The 19,544-nt window shown below is 42.1% G+C and overlaps 1 protein-coding gene across 8 annotated transcripts in view; it reads right to left on the reverse strand.

Moving 5' to 3' along the window:
* USP6NL (USP6 N-terminal like) overlaps positions 1–19,544 on the reverse strand; it is a 144,704-nt gene that overhangs the window by 67,846 nt on the left and 57,314 nt on the right. For 7 of the 8 annotated variants that reach the window (XM_081879735.1, XM_081879732.1, XM_081879734.1 and 4 more), the window contains 2 exons: positions 6,103–6,176; positions 4,533–4,615 (listed from right to left, as the gene is read on the reverse strand). In XM_081879735.1, coding sequence (XP_081735861.1) covers positions 4,533–4,615; positions 6,103–6,176 — 157 coding nt within the window. Of the gene's footprint in view, positions 1–4,532; positions 4,616–6,102; positions 6,177–9,510; positions 9,614–19,544 lie in introns of those variants that run through there. The other variant, XM_081879731.1, reaches the window with a different exon arrangement.

The raw sequence follows: 19,544 nt of genomic DNA on the forward strand, positions 1-19,544 counted from the left end.
AAGCATCACATGATCTACCACAGGTGCCCAACAATCTACCTGTTGAACATGCCTGCATAGGATAATAAGATAACATGCTGGGCTTACAATGTTTTAAAGGGCTAAGCAGCCAATATTAAAGTGTTGCAGTACGCAGCGCGTCATGGGCAACAGTGGTTTCCAACAACTGTACATCACAGCAATATGTGCAACTGCTGGGCCTCCACACATAACACAAGCAGCAAAACCTTTTCAGACATAAAAAATACATTTTGCCGAAAATCTATAAATCCTTACGCAGTATCCCCTTAATGAGACCGTAACTTCCCAGCAACAACAAGGCACCCATCCTTCAAGATACGCCGCTTTGAACCTTCAAGCAGTATATTGTCTTGCCTCTTCTCAAACACATTTAATTACTCAAGAACAGCCACAATAGTGTGCCAACTGACTTGTCTGGGTTTCTTATGGAATCCAAACAGCCTGCTGCCATTTGAGTATACAAATGGTAAGACACAGCAAAGACAGCTTCAGTATGTGATGCCAATTCTGGCCCAACTGCACTGGATGCCAATTAGTTTCCAGGCTCAATTCAGAGTCATGGTTTTGACCTATAAAGCCTTAAATGGCTCAGGACTGCAATGCCTCAAAGGACTGCCTCTCCCCATATGAACCAACATGGACCCTGCAATCATCTTCTGAGGCCCTTCTTTGGGTGTCTCCTCCACAAGAGGTCTGGATGGTGGCAGCACAAGAAGAGGCCTTTTCTGTGGTGGCTCCCCATTTGTGGAATGCTCTTCCCAGATAGGCTTGCCTGGTGCCTTTGTTACCTATCTTTAGGTGCCAGGCAAATACATGTTTCTATATCCAGGCCTTTGGCTGACTGAACATTTTCTGGTTATTTAAATGTGTTGGTGGGAAAGGGGTTGTTTTGTTTATTAGGTATTTTGAATTCTCATTTTGTATTTTTATGTTGTTAGCCGCCCTGTGATCTTCGGGTGAAGGGCGGTATACAAATTTAATAAATAAAAATAACTTATTCACTTGAGAAGAGATGTGGCAGCACAAACAAACCTGGGGGATGCTGAGGCAGGTGCAGAAAGCAAATTATAAATACAGTGAAGGGAATACAGTATAGGAAGCAACAACTGAGTAAACCTGGTGTGGCCATGCCCTAAGACACAAGCAAAGGCTCCTGTAGTAGTTATATGCTTGAGAAACCAAATCGCTAAGCAGAGGTCCTGCAGTTTCGAATGAGTTTCCAAGGAGATAAAGATAAATATACAAACAAAACTATGCAATTACTGAGCTTGTGCGCGAGCCACTTCCTACATTTCAGCCTTGGTCTTCAACTCTGAACATTTGCTTAATTAGATGTATATGCTAGTTAAGTGTGGGTGTTTTGAATGTTGTACTGAAGTCGTGTGGGAAGAAGCAAGAGGGCCTTGAGCTTTTCTCGCCACATTTAGGTCTCATGCGTGCTTCTCCCCTCTGATGGTTCTCAGGCACAGCCCTTATATGGGATCCTGCAGAGCAATTCCTTTCTGCTTTGGTAAGAGATCCCAAGTCACCATATGTCTATGGCAGACTGGTTATTTTAACAGTAAGGTATACACGCAGGTGGCACTGTGGTCTAAACCACAGAGCCTAGGGCTTGCCGATCAGAAGGTTGAGGGTTCGAATCCCCGTGATGGGGTGAGCTCCCGTTGCTCGGTCCCAGCTCCTGCCAACCTAGCAGTTCAAAAGCACGTCAAAGTGCAAGTAGATAAATATGTACCACTCCGGCGGGAAGGTAAACGGTGTTTCCGTGCGCTGCTCTGGTTCGCCAGAAGCGGCTTAGTCATGCTGGCCACATGACCCGGAAGCTGTACGCCTGCTCCCTCGGCTGATAAAGCAAGATGAGCGCCGCAACCCCAGAGTCGGTCACAACTGCACCTAATGGTCAGGGGTCCCTTTACCTTTATACATGGAAGTGAACTCTTATACAACCTAGATAACTGGATAAGCATTAGCTGGCCTCAATCAAATACAAGTGCTCCAGCTACAGTACTGTCTCTTGATGAAAGATGTACACTTGGAACTTTTTGTGTCCATGCAAATAGATTTTCTGGACATATGCAAGGCTCATGCACACTAAGTAGCACAATATTGGTAGCTCTATGGAAATTCTGTGTAAATGTTCTACTTATGAATTTCCCTTGGGAAAATGGTTAATGAAAGGACTCCTCAACGCCAACTTGTAAATTAAAGCCGCTGCACAGTAGTGCACCATTACATTGTTCAGACAAGCATGGCAGTCATACATTCAAGCACAGTGGGAAGGGGGCATAGCGAAGCAGCAGAGCACATGCTTTGCACATAAAGGATATATATTGATATATCGTCCAAAACCAGTTTGAAGTCCTTATCGTGATAATCAGTTTCATAGTTTTTGACTTGGCAATATATCGCGAATCATGATATGTGTTAGGGCGATATATCATACAAAACTGGTTTCAAGTCCATGACAAGCCCATACTGAAAACCAAATATTGCCCATCCCTATATAGGAATTCAGAGAGGTAGCCAACTAAGCAGTTACACTAGCATAAAGGCTTTTAGGTAAGCAATGCAAATTCCATTCCCTCTTTTCTCCCTGCAGTCTACCCCACACGTCTCCTAAATCTGCTCTGGGGGTTTCTCCAACCCTCCAATGCAGGCTGAGGATGTGTGCAGGGGCAGGAGAGGGCAGAGAAGCTACACTGTGCAGCTGGAAGTCATTGGGCTAGCATAACTATTAAGTGGATACTGCTCCCAGATTCCATCTGTGGCGTTTGAAGTGAACTGGATTGCAGGTAACAGGCTTAGTAGAGAGCCATGCTTGAGACCTTGAAGAGCTGCTTCCAGTTACGATAGACAGCTCTGGACTAAATGAAACCATCATCAAACACACAAGCATGAACACAGCAGCTTATCTTCATGTAAATTCATAAACACTTGGCCAAGCTAGAGAATCCTCTCTCCAAGTTGTCTTAATCATTAAAGAAAATTTAACAATGTTAAGGTTTCAAACAATGGCTATTAGGATGAGAACTTCCAGAAGATGTCTAAACTATCATCAATTTTTGTTATAGAAATTGTTTGATAGTAACTTCTAGATATAAAAAGAATGGTCCAGGTTTTAGATAACATGACCTCTCCTTGAAGTGAAGGGAAAACCTGTACTCTTGTTGGGAGCTAAAATAGAGTGCTAACCTAAGCCATTGTGAACCTTGCTCAGGCTACCACTAAAGTCAGATTAAGGGTTACCAGAGGCCTGAACTGATCAGCAACTCAACTAGTTTTGGTCAAAAGCCTCAGTTCTTGTTGCACCCCACTGTTTGCAAGCCCTGGCCCTGGATGGGGAAAAGCATATCCATCAAGTGCATCAAGTGTGGTGTAGTGGTTAAGAGCAGAAGTCTTGTAATCTGGGGAACCGGGTTCGAGTCTCTGCTCCTCCACATGCAGCTGCTGGGTGACCTTGGGCCAGTCACACTTCTCTGAAGTCTCTCAGCCCCACTCACCTCACAGAGTGTTTGTTGTGGGGGAGGAAGGGAAAGGAGAATGTTAGCCGCTTTGAGACTCCTGAAGGGGAGTGAAAGGCGGGATATCAAATCCAAACTCTTCTTCAATCTAGTTCAGCAGGGACTGGCTGTGCACTGCAATGTACATCCGCAAGCTGTTATACATTGACATCAGCAGCAGGCATTGGCTTTACCTTGCTGATTGGCTTTACCTTGCTGAATGGAGATGAACAAGTGATATGTTGGTCTCCTTTTACTTTTCAGTTTAACTTTTCCCTTTAATGCAAACAATTTTTTTAATCTGAATTTCATTTATTTATTCAGTTGGAGGTATCTTCTTAACTGAAGTCTGAAAAGCAGGTTTTAAGTATCATAATGCACAAAACATCTTCAAAGACAGAGAACGAGGGAGTATGTCAGCCTGTAGCATCCCAGAATTTCTTAATAGGTGTTAGGCAACTGGGAACCTTACATCTGTAACTGGTGTTGGGTAGTAAAGCGATGGTATTTTTCACTATTCCTCTGTTGTGCCCCATGATTGTTGCAAATAAATTTAGCTACATAAAACTGTGATATGTTTGTGACATATATCTTAAGAAATAAAACTATTTCCTATTGGAGAACAAGAAACATCAGTTGCACATTCTGTAGAAGCATCCTCTGTAGAGTCCCCTGAAGAATTATTCTTTTAGTTCTTACAGAAAGTATCTAGCATGACCTGATTTTTGCTGCACAAAGCTTCTCCCTGCTACTATTATACACAGGAAAGGTGACTGCCCATACGGATCAATTTCAAATCAGAGTAAGAAAAGTGGAGAATATAAATAACCGAAGAATACTGTGCAAGACCATTTAAATTTTATTCGCCAAATAGAATACTATTCGCAAAGCAATTCTACTTGAAGCAATCAATACTTTGACCAGACAGGCTTATAAAAGTGAATAACAAAAAAAAAAAAAAAATGCAGACAAACTTTTAATGTAATTCCCTTGCCAAACTATGCAACTTACTGCAGGAAACCAAATCTGTCAGTAACTTTGTAAAGGTGGTAGTCTGCATCTTCCCAAGGCTCAATCTGCACACCTTCACGGCCCTACAGAAAAACACACAACAAAGACAGACAAGAATTCATTCATTACTTATGGTACAACATGTTGGAAGGCAAAGGACTGATTTGAAGTTTGAAACCGGGAGCAAATTCTTTATTTCTAATGTACTACTACAAGAAGATCAAACCTCTCCATTCTGAAGGGAATCAGCCCTGAGTGCTCACTGGAAGGACAGATTGTGAAGCTGAGGCTCCAATACTTTGGCCACCTCATGAGAAGAGAAGACTCCCTGGAAAAGATCCTGATGTTGGGAAAGATGGAGGGCACAAGAAGAAGGGGACGACAGAGGACGAGATGGTTGGACAGTGTTCTCGAAGCTACCAGCATGAGTTTGACCAAACTGCGGGAGGCAGTGGAAGATAGGAGTGCCTGGCGTGCTCTGGTCCATGGGGTCACGAAGAGTCGGACACGACTAAACAACAATGTACTACACCATGGGTAGGCAAACTAAGGGCCAGGGGCCGGATCCAGGCCAATCACCTTCTAAATCCAGCCAGCGGGCGGTCCAGGAATCAGCATGTTTTTACATGAGTAGAATGTGTGCTTTTATTTAAAATGCATCTCTGGGTTATTTGTGCGGCATAGGAATTCATTCTCCCCCCCCCCCAAAAAGAAAGTATAGTCCGGCCCCCCACAAGGTCTGAGGGACAGTGGACCAGCCTCCTGCTGAAAAAAGTTTAGACCCCCGTACTACACACACAGCTATCATCCAGAGAAGTGGGGCAGGGGTCCATGTGGGCAATGGGGGTTTTTTGCTTCCTGTTTTTATAAGAGTACATAAATAAACCCAGTGCATATATTCAGTCTTGTGCGACATCGCTCTCTGGATAGCAGCCATGTCTATGCTGTTCCCATGTGTCTGCATTACAATTGTTCTAATGTTTAAGCATCATAAACTACCACTACTACAATCACTCCTACCATTTCTCCAGTAATAACGATACCTATCATGCTCAGCTAAAAACAGAACATTAAAAAGCAAGAGCGCAAGTTTCTCATATTAGCTAAGCTGAACATGCAGGTTCAGAGAAACTGGATCTCCAACTACCAGACAATGTCAGCAACTAACATAAGACTATCCGCTTATGAGTTTCCCAAAGGCATTTGCCTGGGCATGATTGGCGACATAGTATCAGTTGTTTGACCCAGCAAAGCAATTCCTATGTTCTTTTGAAGAACTAAATATTCCCTCCCCATGCCATTTCTCTTGCAACATAGAAAAGAGGAGGACGCAATTTAGGCACTGTTTCCAATGTGGAATTAGAGTGAATCTTTGCTCCTCCCCTCTCCTTGTAAAAAAACATAGTGTGGCATCACCATGTTTGTCCAAGAATGGCACACGAGGACAGGAAGAAAGGGGCGGGCATCTTTATTCACCAGCCGTCTGCTCACCTGTGGCAATAGGTCTTTGCCTCAGGAGAGCAGAAGAATAGCCATTTGCAAGGGTGTCTTAACAAGTACAGAAACTTACTCTGTCATACTTGGCAACTATGTCAGCTCGCTCTTTGGCAAGTTTGATAGCAGCATCCTGCTCGGCATCAGAACCTGGAAAAAGATAAACATGCAAGAATAGGTTACAGTGATCCTTTCGACAGAAGCAAGTTCTACTGGAAAGCAAAAATGTGAAGTTTCAAAAATGTAACGCAACATTGCTGGCTTTGAATGCCATGTATTTTAACTGACAGTTTTATATAATCACATCTCAAAGTATATTTTCCTAGCCCTAGTGGCAAAACCCTAACAAAATCATGAACTACTACTACTCAGTTCTAGCTTTTCTAGACTCAAGGAGGGAGGGATCTTTTACAAATCTAATACTGTAATCACAGGAGGGAGGGGGGATTCAACAAGATGCATTTGATAATGACTCAAGTCAGGATAGTGTTTTATATATTACAGTCTTGCACATATAAAGGGATAATATATGGGTCTCAAAAGACCTCGCTATTAAAAAGTACAATATGTTTTAAAGGTTCCTGCAGTTTAATGAACCCAACCTTTTCAAAACACAAGAACAGAAAACTATTTGCAATAACTGCAACACGCTGAAAATATTAATGTTCAATATACGCTACTGGAGGAAGAGTCAATATTCCATTTGTAAACTCATACCGAAGCATGCAAAACAGAGAAGGGAAGCCGGGTAAGAGGAATAAATCTCCTTTTCCTCCCCAGGCCCTCACTTGTAACTTCCAACCTGCAAACCCTAAACTGGGAAATCATGCCATTAAAGCTACATATACATTATACATATACAGAAGGGATGTGGGTGGCCCTGTGGGTTAAACCACAGAGCCTAGGGCTTGCCGATTAGAAGGTCAGCAGTTCAAATCCCCACGTTGGGGTGAGCTCCCGTTGTCCGGTCCCAGCTCCTGCCAACCTAGTAGTTCAAAAGCACTAAGTAGATAAATAGGTACCGCTCCAGCGGGAAGGTAAACAGCATTTCCGTGTGCTGCTCTGGTTCGCCAGAAGCGGCTTAGTCATGCTGGCCACATGACCCGGAAGCTGTACACCAGCTCCCTCGGCCAATAAAGCGAGATGAGCGCCGCAACCCCAGAGTCGTCCGTGACTAGACCTATACCTTTATACATTATATAACACAGAACAAACTGACCGCCTTAGAGTAAGAAAGAGCACAGAATGCAAAGTGGTGCAAATCCTCAGTGAAAAAGATGGTAAAGATAGGCAAGCTGTACAAAGATACATTTCTATTACATGCCATCCTTTGCCAACACTCAGCTCCCCTGTGTGCACTCATGACAGCTAAACAACTAGAAAACCCTCAGGATTTGTAGTAGGAACCAGCAAGCCTGGTCAGTGCTCCGCATGACCAGAGATCATGTCCCAGAATCCTCTGCAAGGACAACGATTCTATGAGACAAATTGAAATTGCAGAGTTTTGAGAAACTAAAAAACAAAGTGCGAGACTGGCTTCATTATTATCAGATAATGAAGGCTTACAAATTGGACAAGAAAATTGGATTCCAGGTGGAAAAATCGAAATTAGAAACAGAATTGTTAGAACCCAAAACTAAGATTTTGTCAAAGATGTATAACTTGCTGCTGAAATGGAATACTCAGGATGAAACGGTGAAGTCTGTTATGATTAAATGGGCACAGGATGTTGGACATAATATTATGTTTGCTGACTGGGAACAGTTATGGACCACCGGTATGAAATTTACGGCGTGTAATGCCTTAAGAGAAAACTTAATGAAAATGATTTACAGGTGGTACATGACCCCAGTCAAGCTTGCAAAAATTTATCACTTGCCCGATAACAAATGTTGGAAATGTAAAGAGACTGAAGGTACATTCTTTCACCTTTGGTGGACGTGCCCAAGGATTAAGGCTTTCTGGGAAATGATCTATAATGAAATGAAAAAGCTATTTAAATATACCTTCCTGAAGAAACCAGAGGCCTTTCTCCTGGGCATGGTTGGCCAATTGGTGCCAAAGAAGGACAGAACTTTTTTTATGTACGCGACAACAGCAGCAAGAATACTTATCGCAAAATACTGGAAGACACAAGATCTACCCGCTCTGGAAGAATGGCAGATGAAGATGATGGACTATATGGGACTGGCAGAAATGACCGGCAGAATCCGAGACTAGGGAAAAGAGTCGGCGGAAGAAGATTGGAAGAAATTTAAAGACTATTTACAGAAATATTGCAAAATTAATGAATGTTAGAATGATGTTGGACAGAAATTAAGTGGTTTCCAGCTGTAATGCCTAAGAGATATGAAAAATAAGGTTTAGAAATAAGTAAAAACTAATGGGGAGAATTTGCGGAATTAACAATTTGAAATGGAATACAAGAAAGGGAGGTATGAGGAGGTCTGGAAAATAAGTTAAGAGAAAATAAGTAATGGAAATTTTATGTGTTTTTCTTTTATTTGTTTTTGTATTCTTGTATTTTTGTTGTTGTTTTTTTCTTTTTGTTTTACAATGTATTATTTTTGAAAACTTCAATAAATATCTTATTAAAAAAAAAAGACAACGATTCTATGGCTAATATGCAATGATTCCTCTTCAACCCAACTGATGCATAGAAGGCACTGCACAGACATAAGAGGGTTGAAAGGACCAGTTGGCTTCTCTCATTCTAGCCAACTTTACTTCTGCACAAACTGGGATGGGGGTATATGCATATGTGCATATACAACTGTATTCTCGCATTTATTTGTGTACACACACACACACACACACACACACAAAACAACACATGAAAATAAGCATGTGTTTTAACTTTTATTAATTTTTATTTTCTCCTGGTTATTGGTAGGGTGAGCTTACTGTGATAGCAGCTTAACTACTACCTATGTTGAGACATTACTGCTCCTGAGAATTGCAACACAAACCAGTTCAGAAAGTGTGACGATTGGAAAGTATTACTATGCTTTACTTTCCCCCTCAGGATTACTCAATGAACACGGAACATGCTGCTGGAGAAAACACTGGTCATGTCAAGAAAAAGTAGCAGGCGAGTAAGAGCAAGCAACAGAAATAATGGCTTGACTCAACAGGGAAGTTGAAATGTCAGGTAAGGTGACCTGAGGTCAAGAGGGATTATGGGGCATCAGGCACAGCATAGCAGTACGAATCCTAATAAGAGAGTGAAGGAAAAGAGAAATCAGATTTGACCAACACCGCCCCCCCCCCCCAGGTGAAAACTATACACCAGCAGATAGCAACTAGACGCCATTGGGCCAAGCCTGGCTCTCTGAAGAGTATCACTAGGCTCTCATTTCCCTAGAAGCAAAAAAACATGGTCCCTGTGGCAATGGGATTTGGCAGCTAGCCACTGTGGTTCTAGGGGCCGGTTGTGTGTAGCTGTGAAGGAGCCTTCTATCTGTTAAACAAACGAGCTGATTACCATATATATATCCTACTCTTTCCTGCAGGAACCTCAGAGTACCATATGCAAGTTGTCCCATTTTATCCTCAAAATAGCCTTGCAAAGGAGATTAAACTGAACATTAGTGACTTGTCAAAGCCCAACCAATGAGCTTCTTTGGAAAGGAGACTTGGACCAAGAACTCTCCCAGTGCCAAACGTAATACATCAGCAGCTACACCACAATTACTTGGTACATTCCAGAATGTGCCAAAAGTTAAAGGAACACACCACATAATAAGCAACAAAATCAGGCAATTATCTACTATTCATCCTACATTAACTGCTAAAGCCAACCTGTGCATGGTTAAGATTAAAAAGTTGACAATCGGACGTGATATCAAATAGGCAAGCGTTAAATTTATCAAAGGTTCTATTCTTCTCAAGGTGAAAAGCGCTCCATTCATTTCATAACCTTCTAGCATGCAGAAAGAAATCATTACTATGCTTTGCTAAAGCAGACTGTGTTCAGAGAACAAAGGTGATAGCAATCTGCCTTGTTCTCACTTGCATCTTACTTGTTGTTATGCTGCTGCCCGAAGTGTTGATTCCAGAGTAATAACTATTCATCTTCTCACCTAAAACTCTATTTACTTAACGCGTCACAAGGCTAACTAGACTGATTACAGCCAAACAAGTTGATCGTTGCAGCTGGAGGCAGCTGGAGGAAACTCCTGCTGAAAATTGCGTTAGAAAATGATGGGGTGAGGGAAAGAGGCGGAAACAAAACATGCCTAGGGGCCAGTCAGCAGTTTCACTCCCTGTTCTTCAGGAAGTGGAAAGCTCGAGTCACTTTTTCTGGGGTCAGCTTCATTTCGTGGAATATTTCCATTTATGTTCAAAATGAAGGAAAGGAAAGAGAGGGAAGACCTGAATGCAAGTAATACCTTTTACAAAGAAGGATCAGGAATACCCTGGGTGTCAGGGACTTGGGAGCTTGAACCAGAAACCTCCTAGTCTCAGAGTGGGATTTAGCTTAGTGGGCTCCCTGGAACTGAGGGCTCAGGCTCACTATATTCCTAACAGAATTAGTCCGATCATATATTTTCCAGGATATTGGAATCAGTGAGAAATTTTCCGGCATCTATTTTTCTGGAATATCCACATCTCTGTTTCTCTTTCCATCTTGCACATATCAGCCCAGGTTGAGAGGGGGGAACTGTGAAAAATAAGCTCATGTGTAGACCTCAAAGATGACAAACGCAAGAGGTTGCAGCCATGGAAATTTTCCCGTATCCAACACCCAGTGTTAGAAACTGAAATTTAAAAGCTATTCACCATACGGCCCCTTAAACCTAGGTTACAGGCACACTAACAAAATGTTTAGGTGCCTCCCACTGCTTCTTTTACAACATTACAAAGCTGAAAATGAATTGTGTATATTGACAGCTCCAGCTAAAATCTGACTCGTGCCATAAAATAACAACACAATCCCTGCTGCTAGACACCAGCCAGATGGTGGAGACATCAGGCACCATCCTGGCACCCAGGCATCTTCAATTGGTCGTAAGTGGCCAATAGCCAAGTGCAAAATGTGCCCGGCACCTGGCTAATTCTAAATGCTGCCAACATCCTATATAGGTCATCAGGTAGGAAATCCTACCTGTAGTTCAACAAGTTTAGCAGAAGCCTGCACACATGCTTATGCACAGTGAGACTTGCTTCTTTTTCCCATGCTGATGGGACTCCCCCTTTCTCTCTTGACTGTTACATACTTGGCGGGGGCAAGAGGGAGGTCATCAACTTAAGCTCTGCTCCTGGACCTTTTAAATGAAGCAACTTCTTCTATGCTCACACCCACTCCATATATTTAAAGTATTCCTATGCCACTTGGACAGTCATGACTTCTCTCAAATTATCCTAGAAACTGTAATTTGCTGTGGGTGCTGAGAATTGTAGCTTTGTGAGCGGTCTCCTAAAGTTTCCTGCACCGCAGGGGGGTTGAACAAAATGACCCATGGGGTCCCTCCAACTCTACAATTCTGTGACTCCATCAGTTCTAAGTATGGTGTAAAGTTATAGCTAAAGGGACCCCTGACCATTAGGTCCAGTCATGGCCAACTCTGGGGTTGCGGTGCTCATCTCGCTTTAGTGGCCAGCATGACTAAGCCGCTTCTGGCGAACCAGAGCAGTGCACGGAAATGCCGTTTACTTTCCCGCCGGAGCGGTTCCTATTTATCTACTTGCACTTTGACATGCTTTCGAACTGCTAGGTTGGCAGGAGCTGGGACCCAGCAATGGGAGCTCACCCCGTTGCAGGAATTCAAACCGCAGACCTTCTGATCGGCAAGTCCTAGGCTCTGTGGTTTAACCCACAGCGCTACCCGCGTCCCTTAAGTATGGTGTAGACATGACCTTTAACTTAACAAGAGTCCTAATTGTAAAGTTCAGAGAAAAACTGCACACGTTGCATGAAATGAGTATGACGACAGCTCAACAAAAATAAATAGGGCTGTTTCCCAAGTAGGGCTTAAATTCAGAGTAGGGATACCTTTTCAGTACAAAGGTGGCATTCCATTGTGGGCAACCTTTGAGAGAGGGTGGGGCACATGCCAGTGGTGTGTGGAGCCAGAAGCAAAAGCAGGTTGAGCAACAGATGCAACACTCACCTCTGTGCACAGTAATGTGCATTCCAACCACACGAAAGTGTTTCTCTCTCTCGCGCGCGCGCGCGCGCTCTCTCTCTCTCTCTCTCGCTCTCTCTCTCTCACACTCTCTCTCTCTCTCTCTCTCTCTCTCTCACACACACACACACACACACACACACACACACATTATCCATGCAAGAAAGAAAACAGCGGCACAACATTTCAAGAACACATTTTGGGCACTCAAAGTGGGGTGCAGAATGAGTATAGTGAGAAGATGTGACCTAAGAGAGTCCTGGAGATCAACATTTGGCTTCCAGGTCTGTGAATACACAATCCTGATTTAAATAGATGTTCATTCCCAACAAGACCTACTGAATAAATGGATGCTTAAGTGGTTTCCCCCACGTTTTAGTCCCCAGATATTGTTGGACAACAACTCCCTCCATCCCTGGTGACCATTGGTCAAGCTGGCTTTGGAGGAGGAGGTTGCAATCCAGCAACATCTGGGGACCCAAGATTGGATAACACTCCGTGTTCTAAGATATATAGGACAATACTGAAGACTATTCTTCCATCCAACACACGTTTCCACAAAAATATTGCTTATTTGTAAAATCTATTTGTCTCATTCTCTGGTTTCAAGATACTTGAAGAGACGTACAACATAAATCACCATCAAAGTAATCAATTAATCAAACCAGCAATCGTACTATAAAAAAAGATATAACCAAAGACATAAATCTTAAAGTAATTTTCAGAGTAAAATTTAAGCAGCAGCATTAAGTAATAAGATCCAACGGCTCAGAAATGCCTTCCTTGATTAAAAAAGTATTTATTTGATCGTGAAACAAGTTAGATGGACACCAGCTGCATTTGGGAAGACATTCCAGATAGCGGTGTCATTAATACAAAGCCCTGTTGGATGTCCCAAGACATTTAACCTGATTTTAATAAGGAATGTGGATCAGAGATTTCACTTATCATAGTGAATAAGTTAAAGCAATTGCTCAAAGCAGCAGTCCCAGATCCCTTTCTCCTCTCACCTCAGGAACATCTAACAATTTAACAGACACCATGAAGTCTTATCAAGAGTGTTCTTGTTCCTGCAACCTTAGCAGCCAGCAGCATGGAGTCGACAAACTCCGACAATGATGGGCAGACACTGTGTCCCTTTCTTTGGTATTTCTAAATACTGCTGGGAGAAAAGAGGCAGAAATGTGACGGTGGTTGTTTTCAGTAGCAGCCACCCATGTAATGCAGGACTAGGCAGACATCAGAGATGAGCTGGTTCGCACAACACATTAAACCCAACTTAGGGAAACTTCACAAATGTGTGGGAGTCTGGAGAGGAGCCCACAGCCATTCTGCTTCTCCCCATTCTTTTTTCACTCCTGTGCCGCGATAAATTAATCCAGGGTTTGGCTTAATGTGTCATCTTACCTTGCACTCCAACTGTGGTTAGTGATGAGATATCTTAACCACAGGCTTGGACAGCATGCTATGCCACACTTTGGTTTAGCTCAGTGCAGTGTAACAGTAAAAAAGACTGCAGAGGAGCAAATTAGCTCCTCTCTTGGAGCTGACATGCCATCTCTCCCCGCCCCCCTCCATCCCAGTCAAGTATTTGTTGTTGTATTCATTTTCATAGTATAAACTCTGCAGGGCCTAGAATTCTTTTTCCAGGTGCATAAAAATATTCAAAACTGGTGGTGTTACAGAAATAATAAATGCCTTTTGCTGGAGAAAAAGATGCAGAGGTTAAGGCTTGGCATGCTACCTTTTGTAGCTACATATCCTCCCACGCAGTAACGCTAAGAAAGATTTGCCACTTGTAAGTGAAGCAGAACATGAACAGAGTTACAAATCTGTATCCATTGAATCCTTCCAAGTTCTGTTCTCCCCTGTTGTGCTCCACCTTGTGAGCCGGCAAATTGTATGTATGAGGCCACTGGCTAACTTTGTTTAACAGACTGAAGGTACCCCAAGGTCCACTTTCAAACTACAGTCAAACCTCATTCTGCATCCGCCTCTGCTTGTTTCCGCTTCGGCGAACGTCCGCGGCAAACCCAGAAGTACCAGAACGGGTTACTTCAGGGTTCGCACCTCGTGCATGTGCAGTGCTTCGATGTGCTTCATTTTCGGGTTGCACCGCCGTAACCCGAGGTTCCACTGTAGTTCATTTATTTACAGCTAAGAAGAGAAGTTCCTCTCTCTCTCTCTCTCTCTCTCTCTTTCAGATGTGGGCATCCTTTGGGGCCAATGTGCCCCACTTACAAAGCATGCGATGGTACCACTCCAGTACAAGCAGCAGCACTTATCAGAACTTCACCACTGACTCTACACACCAACCAAACATTCTCCTTAACACCACATTAAATACAATCGAACAAACGTGATTCTCGGTGGCCAACCAGATGCCTATGGAAGACTTGCAAGCAGGATCTGAGTGCAACAGAACTCTTCTCTCCTGGGTTTCAAGCATCTGGTATTCAGAAGCATACTGCCTCGGACAGTAGCCAGCCAAGTTGATGGTTACCACTGCTTCTTTTGGGAGTGAATTCCATGGTTTACTGTGTGAAGACAAAATGTCTGTCCTTAGTCTTCCAATGGGTGTTGATGAATTCTAATGTTATGAGAATTAAAAAAAAAATTGCCCCAACATGCATCACTTTACACTTGTTTGCACTGAATTTATTTGCCTTTTTATTGCCCATTCACGCAGTCTGGAGATGTCCTTCACAAGCTTCTTTTGTTTTAGCAACCCTGAACAAGTTAGTATCATCAGCAAACTTGACCACTTCACTGCTTGCCTCTAACTCTAGATCATTTATGAACAAGTTAAAATACTGAGACTTGGGAGACCCTCCACCTCTGACATCCCTCCCTACTAATTTGTTCCCTGAGTTTCCTGTTACTTAACCCAGAGGTTTTCAACCTTTTTGAGTCCATGGCTTCCTTAACCAACTACATTCTTTCCCCAGCACCCCTGTGGGGCTCAGGAGCCCAGTTATGTCACCCTCCCCTTGCAGAGTGTTCCCTGCAACACCACTGACCATCATTCAAGGCACCCCAGGATGCCACCACACTGGTTGAAAACCACTGATTTAACCTAACCCATCATTGATCCACAAGAGGGCATCTCCTCTTATTCCATGACTGCTAAGCTTACGCAGGAGTCTTTGGTGAGATACAACTTAAGTCTTATACATGTTTGCAGAACACATAGATTGCACATTGGGAAACATTTGAGTAACTTTTTTGGATGATTTAAAATCAGCCCACCCTAAGGCATACACTAAGGAAAAGACTTGACCAGAATCACAACAAAGCAAACCCAAAATACTCATGTTTTACAAGTCTAATTTAAAAATCTGGGGTAAAAAATATTTAGAATATGCAGTGTATTGTTGTTTTAAGTGAAAGATTTGTAACAAGATTCTGCTTTCTTTTCCCTACGGCATGTGTAACAGTAATAAAATCTGAAATGCCCCATAGCGTTTGATAACTTGCTACATTTATCACACACAAAAATCACACACTCAGAGACATGAAATAATCCTCCTTACTTTTGGCAATCATCAACATAAGCTTTCTTGCAAGCCACTTTGACAGTTTAATTTTATGCTAATCCAGCCTCGCATGAGATTTATTAAAAGCAACAAGAAATTGACAGAAATTAAAGTATGCATTAAGAGAAGTTGGGAGGAGGGAAGAATTCCATTCTAACATATGAAAATGATTTACATGTTTTCAAATTTGGTATTAATCAGTTTTCAAAGTGCCAGATCTAGACATTGAAGTCAAATATAAAAAGTTTCTGCAAAAGCACTGTTTTCTGACTGGTGAGTCAGGGTGGTTATAGTACTATGGCACCATAGTTTTCCGTTTGCAGCTCCTGCTTAAGAAAAGAGATACAAGAAAAGCACAGATTTTATTTACTTTTCGTAGATGCACCAAAGTGGAGATTTGAGCAGATGCAGATTCTCTTACTCCTACGTGACAAGTTGCACCAGTCCAAATTCCCTCTTGGATGCAACTATTAAAAGGCACAAGAGCCATATCCTCCCTCACATCTAAGTCACTCAAGAAGCAGCAGGAGAAACATGGCCAATATAAAGTGAAAGTACTAAAGAGAAGTGGGTCCCATGCTGAATGCAAGGTTAAAATACAGGTCTTGGAGGTGGAAAAGAGGTTGGGGATTATGTTTTTTTAAACCTCCTTCCTCTTGTTATTTGTTACTTCTGTCATATAGAAGAGATACTGGACCAATTCAAAAACACTCTACCAAGATCAGCACAGCTGTAATCCTGAAAACAGCATACAAGAGATTCACAGTCCACAGTTTGGCAGCTGCCTGTAACTACTGTACGAGTGATCTCACAGCCACCCACACAAGCCATGCCCTCTGGGATGGAGAGCTACTGAAAAGCTCCAAAGCTTTTCCTAAAACCAACATAAACTTGGGCAAGTTTGGTTGGACTGACAGTTATGAATCGAGCCAGAGGATCTCTTTGCAGCTCACAGTCTATTTTAAATTGGTTAAGAGAAACATAATGCGTACTTAATTGGGCGTTGTGTTTTTTCAAAAAAATAAAAAATAAGAGCTTAAATTTAGCCTCCTTGCTTATTTAGGAGCAGTCTGGGCATTAACTGGAAGATGGGGCTATTTTCTAAACAAAGGAGACAGCAAAACCTGTATAAAACCACATAGAGATAGATAGATGATAGATAAATAGAGAGAGAGAGAGAGAGAGAGAGAGAGAGATATCTCTTTCTCTCTCAGACACAGGTGCATGCGCACAGACGCACAGACAGCATATTATTCCAAATCTCCTAACCATGGGATAGTTACATCAGCACCATGCTTCAAGTTTGTCCTCGCCTGTCTCAACTATTATTCTGACAACCTTTGTTCCATCATTTAAACTCACTGCTGCAATTTAACAAAATGAGTTCTTGGTATAAAAGTATGGAGATTTTAGTTTTTCAAATCTTACTAAAAGGGCAAAGATTAAGAGTCGTCACAGTTCCTTTCACTTTGATTCTGCAGACATGACTGTTAAACAGGGAAGTATTCTGTAATTATTCACTGCTGCTTAATAGAGAAGGTAAAAAAGGAGTAGAAAGATGCTGTTTGCTATTCCTTCTAGGTACAAACACAGCAGAGCAATATGGAGAGGGCTTCCAGTACCCCCAGTTTTGCTCACTGCTTTCCCTTCCACCAGACTCTTACTAGGAACTACCACAGACAGTAGTAGAGCTGTATGATGTAAAGTAGCTCCCCAATATAGAACAGAAAATGCTGCAACTGGGTAACCCTGCCTGCAGACATCAAGCCATGCCATAGCCTGGGCAAAATTCCTTCTGCAAAGACCCTGGAGCAGGGACACAGAGCTCAGGCACCAGGCAACAAGGAAGCCAGAAGCACCCAGTTGTTGACCAACACTTATACAAGAAAAGGGTAAAGGACATTGTTCTTAATTACCCAAGATGTGGGACAGGATATTTAAGCGGCTGAACTATTACAAAATGCTTGCTAAGAGAGGAGAAACATATGATTTGTACACTCTGGTCTCAAGTATAATTGTCAAATCTCCCTAAGTATGAACGTTTTGTGACACTTCCAACTATTGAGGGAAAAGTGAAGTACAGTGGTGCCTCGCAAGACGAAATTAATCCGTTCCGCGAGTCTCTTCGTCTTGCGGTTTTTTCGTCTTGCGAAGCACGGCTATTAGCGGCTTAGCGGCTATTAATGGCTTAGCGGCTTAGCAGCTTTAAGAAAAAGGAAAAAAAACTCGCAAGAACTCGCAAGACATTTCGTCTTGCGAAGCAAGCCCATAGGGAAATTCGTCTTGCGGAACGACTCAAAAAACGGAAAACTCTTTCGTCTAGCGAGTTTTTCGTCTTGCGAGGTATTCGTCTTGTGGGGCACCACTGTAATTAGTAGTGAACAGTGTCTTGTTCTAGTGCACAGGCCAAAGGAAGAGTTGGGGGGGTAGATATCTTCCTCCAGTGACTCATTTGGGACTGCAGGGGTTACCTAGCAGTCAGGAAATTGAAGATCATTTTTTATTTCCCATCACATCATTCAAATTCCTTCTTGCTTCTACATTCCACTGTGCAGAGTTCATACACTTAAGCCACAGAGACTGCAGGCCCTTATAAACAGATGTTTGTCTTCTGCAACATCACTTTGAAAAAGTTCTTACAAGTGATTAAAATAACAACTCGGGACATTTGCCAAAGGCACAGAATGCAGAATCCTTGCTGAAGCTGGGGTTTGAATGGGAGACAGCTCCTTAGAGCAGCTATGAATCACCTTCAGATTTTCAGGATTTTGTTTTTTATTAGAACTGAAGATCCACCAACAAGAACAGAGTGCAAAAGCGAAACAGCAGGATGCAAAATAATGATGGAAGGGGTTCGGCTAATTACCTGTTATAACCCATGAGATACACACTGGGATAAACTGCAGATACAAGCAGAAACCTGCAGTTGAATTGCTACAGACCAGTGATTCTACAAGAATTCATAACTGACCAGAAGGGCTGCACAAAGGCCCAGACAAATGCAATCAGTTAGTAATTTTAGAATGTATTTTAATTAATTGACTGTGTGATTCTATGTACACTGTGCTATTTTTACTTGTTGTTAGCCACTCTGAGCCCGGCTTTGGCCGGGGAGGGTGGGATATAAATAATTTTTTTATTATTATTAACCCTATATAACAAGTAAGGAACACAGAAGTTGAGAAATTACATAACAAAACTGATTTATTTTTATTTTTTACTTTTTATTATTGAGTAATAAAGTGACACCTTTACAATCTACTGCAAATTGTTTTGATATCCAACAACAACATGTGCTCTACCTTCTGCCTGCCCTGACCTGGAGGAAAGAATGGGTATAGGTAGGATAAAATATACTCATAGAAGAGGATCTTTTCCTTCTATAGTTAGTTCTATCATTCTTCCACCAATAGCTTAATAATACTTATACAGAAACACTAAGAAATATGAGCCAAAAGTCCATGCCCTGCAGTGCAACCAAAGGTTAAGTATTCTACAGTGTTATTGCTCACTAAAACCATCCATGTTAGCAACCAAATGTACATGAACATTATTCCAGTTTCAACCCTAAAATAAAAATTCAGTAAGTCTCCTCAGCACAAAACAAAAATGGCCCGTTGGCTGCTTAAACCCAGCCACAGAAGACATCTCATCTAGATAAAATATTTTTAAGTGTTTAAAAGATATATGAGTCTATATATTATTACAGCTGCATGTTCATGATATCACCAGGCAACATGCTTAAAACCCCCAGAAATTATTAAAATGGCTATTGCACTTAAAATCATGTTTTATCTTTGTAAGTCAAGAGTAATTAAATAAAGTTACATTTTCTAAATTTCTAGTGCAAGAGC

This window comes from Podarcis erhardii (assembly GCF_964252035.2).
Source record: "Podarcis erhardii genome assembly, chromosome: 10".
Taxonomy (NCBI): Eukaryota; Metazoa; Chordata; class Lepidosauria; order Squamata; family Lacertidae; genus Podarcis; species Podarcis erhardii.